The sequence below is a fragment of the Lolium perenne genome, chromosome 7, assembly GCF_019359855.2.
Source record: "Lolium perenne isolate Kyuss_39 chromosome 7, Kyuss_2.0, whole genome shotgun sequence".
In the NCBI taxonomy this organism is placed as follows: domain Eukaryota; kingdom Viridiplantae; phylum Streptophyta; class Magnoliopsida; order Poales; family Poaceae; genus Lolium; species Lolium perenne.
Window position 1 is genome coordinate 104,626,674 of NC_067250.2, and position 3,268 is coordinate 104,629,941.

Below are 3,268 nucleotides of genomic sequence, written 5' to 3' on the forward strand. Positions count from 1 at the left end.
GAAGAAACCCGATGCAACTCTCCAGTCTACGGGCATAGCGCCCACTACCAGCAACAAGCCGAGAAACTTATAACTAAATCTACTCTGTACAAGCCAGCCACTCCATCCTTCCTTGCTCCAAGCAGCAGCGCCGCCGGAGAAGGGAGAAGGAAGCGCTGGGGCGTGACGGTGGACTCTCAACGGGAGAGGAGAGGAGAGACGGGTTTGGTGGAGTAAAATGAGAGAGCCATTTTACTCTAACAACATGATCCCATTAGGCTCATTCCTTGCTCATATCGGCGGTCTCGGATGCTACTGTCAGCCCGCTCAATAAATAATCATATGCTTTTTTGCTATATTAGTGGTTTCTTTTTTTGCATCACGTGAAGAATTATTTTGCTACAGCCGTTTTTGAAGTTTTGCATCATGCATTCCGTGGATTTGCATCATTTGTAATTTCTATTCGCTACAACCCTTATGTGCTATTGCTATATTAGTACAATATTTTCTACCATGTCTATGGTGAAGTCAAGTTTGCTACAATAGCACTTCTTTTTGCCATGAGGTCTCTGACGATGTCTTCGATGAGGTATGGTTTTCCTATAGTTATTCTGTGAAGTGTAGCTAAGAAGTCTATGGCGAAGTTGGTTTTTCTAGGGTGGCACAATTTTTTTCCCGGTGATATCGCCTGTGAGTTTGTTTTTTGCTACAAAAGCATCAAAATTTTGCTACAAGGTCTCCGACGGTTTTCGGTGAAGTCTCCGGCGAGATCCGAGTGTTTCTTTTGTGGTGAACTTTTTTGCTACAATCGCGCTTGGTTTTCCTGGCGTTGCGGTTTACGGAAGAAAAGTGAGATTTTACTGGATTTGTGTAGGCTCCAAATGAATTTTTTTTTTGCTACATTGACAATTTATGAAAGCAAAAAGTAGGAATAAGAGCTAGATGGACACGTGTCGCTCTTGAGATCCCGGGATAGAGGTTTTGATGCCCGGGACTGCCACCACTTGCCAATTTAAAAACAGGCATTCTAGAGTGACAGCTTTGCTTCTAGATGCAAATCCGTGTGCTCTCCGCCGTAACAGGAGCAGCGAGCTCGACTCAATCCGCGGGCGGCCGTCGTGATCGCACATGACACCGCTCCAAAACCAGGCACAGCCAGGACTATTCCCAGTCTACGTGGAGCCGCATGAGAGGACCGGGACGGATGAGGCAGAGGGTTTGGGGAACACGGCCACATGACACCGACGTGCACCTCGCGGCCAGATCACGAGCACGCTGCTGCTGACTCGCAAGAAACAAACCAGCTCGTTATAAAACCCAGCCCGGAAGCCATCCATGCTCCCATCTCACTCTCGCCTGCATACTTTTCCTCTTTCCCTACCGAATTCTGCATTCATCGACCCACAGCCGCGGGCTCGTGATTCATCCCTCCCGCCGTACGTCCCCGCACTTTCTTCTCCTTCTCCGCCATGATCTCCGCGCCTCCTCTGACGCAAGCCCCGGCGGCTTCAAGTTTCGCTCGGGCCTCCCGCTGCTCCTCCCGAAGGGCGACGGTCCGGTGCGCGGTGGCTGTCGCGTCGGCTCCGGTCGGAAGCTGCACGCTGTACGAGGTGCTAGGGCTGCGCGCCGGCGCTACGGGAAGCGAGATCAAGGCCGCGTACCGGCGCCTTGCGCGGGAGCTACATCCCGACGTGGCCGGCGCGGCCGGCGATGACGACTTCATCCGGCTCCACCACGCCTACGCCACGCTCTCTGACCAGGACGCCCGGGCGCGCTACGACCGCGACGTCGTCGCCCAGGCCTACGCGCAGCCGCCCGCCTCCAGGCCATCGCCGCACAGCTTCTGGGGACGGCCTCGACGGACCTGGGAGTCCGATCAGTGCTGGTAGACATAACCATGATCGACAGCTTTTTGTTCCCGTGAATACCTCAGGCCACCGGCGCCCTGCGCTCGCTCGCCGACGCCGCTCACCATAGAATTTTTGTTACGGTGACCCACCCATGCGTCTGTACATGTAACCTCCCTCCCCCCTCTGCTGTTCTGAATGTGCGTTGCATCTTCAGAAACACGATATGTGTAACATGTGTTATCAATATGCAATAGCAGCAGCACTCTGATCCTAGATTTGAGCAAAACCCAATCCCTCCCCGCCTGATGTAACATTCGACGAAAAAAGAAAAATATGTTCTCGCCGATGCAAACTATGGCCTGCGATTTTCGACATTGTTTTCCGGCCAGCGATGCCGTCTCTGTTTCTTGGCTGGCAAACGAGGATTGACGACGACCTGCTACCGCGGTGTTTTTTTTTATTCGATGCCAGCGCAGCAATTGCCAATTGGGTGGGTCATGAGTGGCCTCAAATTTCCGCAGAATATTCCATTCCGTGGATGGAGCCATGCATCATGCTTGACGTTTTCCCGCTCTCTTGAAGTTTAAGGTCAAGACATGATCATCCACAACAGGCGGCTCTTCGTGCCATGTGGGTCCACCTCTTCGCTCGAAGTTCAGTGTACGAGCAATTTTAATAAGGTTTTTGCCAACCTAACATGCATAATAATGTTTACGATATTTTTATCTAATTTGTACGTCTAATGATTAACTATGATTTTGTAGTATGTCAAAGCAAAATAATACGGCTGCAGGAAACGTAGTTTCGTGACATTGTATAATCAGCATACTTAGAAACAGCAAATTCAGTTGTTTATAGAGAACTGCTTCCCACGCTCAATGGACATTTAGACTTTAGTGAAACCTGGTTTTTGTCGCCACTTCATCATGTGTTGAACTTTTATCATGTCCTAGTTTCTCTTTTAATGCCAAAAAAAAGTCAAGTTCCCTTCAAAAGTCCACAGTTCCACTCTTCTTTTTTGTCGCCACTTTTTCTATTTTTATCTGAGCTCGCTTGTTAATTTATCTGCACCAACATACAAATAATGAGTTGGACATAGTATACTAGACATAAAAAATCCAACATATCGAATGCAGTTTAACAATTTTTTATCTGATGACCTTGGAAGAATGCCTTAATTATACTAAGTTACACCAATTTCAATTTTTATACATTGAAACCGTTCCTTCCTAGATATTTTACCTACAAGCTACTCTAACAACATGGTCCCATTAGGCTCATTCCCTAGCTAAACTAGGGTCAGGGAACGTCAAAGTAATGCTATCTAACATGTTTGATACAACAACAAAGTACCTGTATCCTGCAGTTTTTTTTTTTTTTTGCCTCGAGATCACTATTTGGAAAATTGTATTCTCATGATTATGCACAATATGGTAACA

The 3,268-nt window shown here is 48.0% G+C and overlaps 1 protein-coding gene across 1 annotated transcript; it reads left to right on the forward strand.

Moving 5' to 3' along the window:
* Nucleotides 1-1,300: 1,300 nt before the first annotated feature.
* On the forward strand, nucleotides 1,301-2,115 carry LOC139833247 (chaperone protein dnaJ 11, chloroplastic-like). Its single transcript, XM_071823474.1, has one exon. It carries the CDS (start codon nucleotides 1,449-1,451, stop codon nucleotides 1,866-1,868), a length of 420 nt encoding a protein of 139 aa, XP_071679575.1. The 5' UTR covers nucleotides 1,301-1,448; the 3' UTR covers nucleotides 1,869-2,115.
* The last annotated feature ends 1,153 nt before the right edge of the window (nucleotides 2,116-3,268 follow it).

Excerpts from the sequence above, each read along its gene's own strand:
- LOC139833247 (XM_071823474.1), top strand. The coding sequence starts at position 1,449 with ATGATCTCCGCGCCTCCTCTGACGCAAGCCCCGGCGGCTTCAAGTTTC.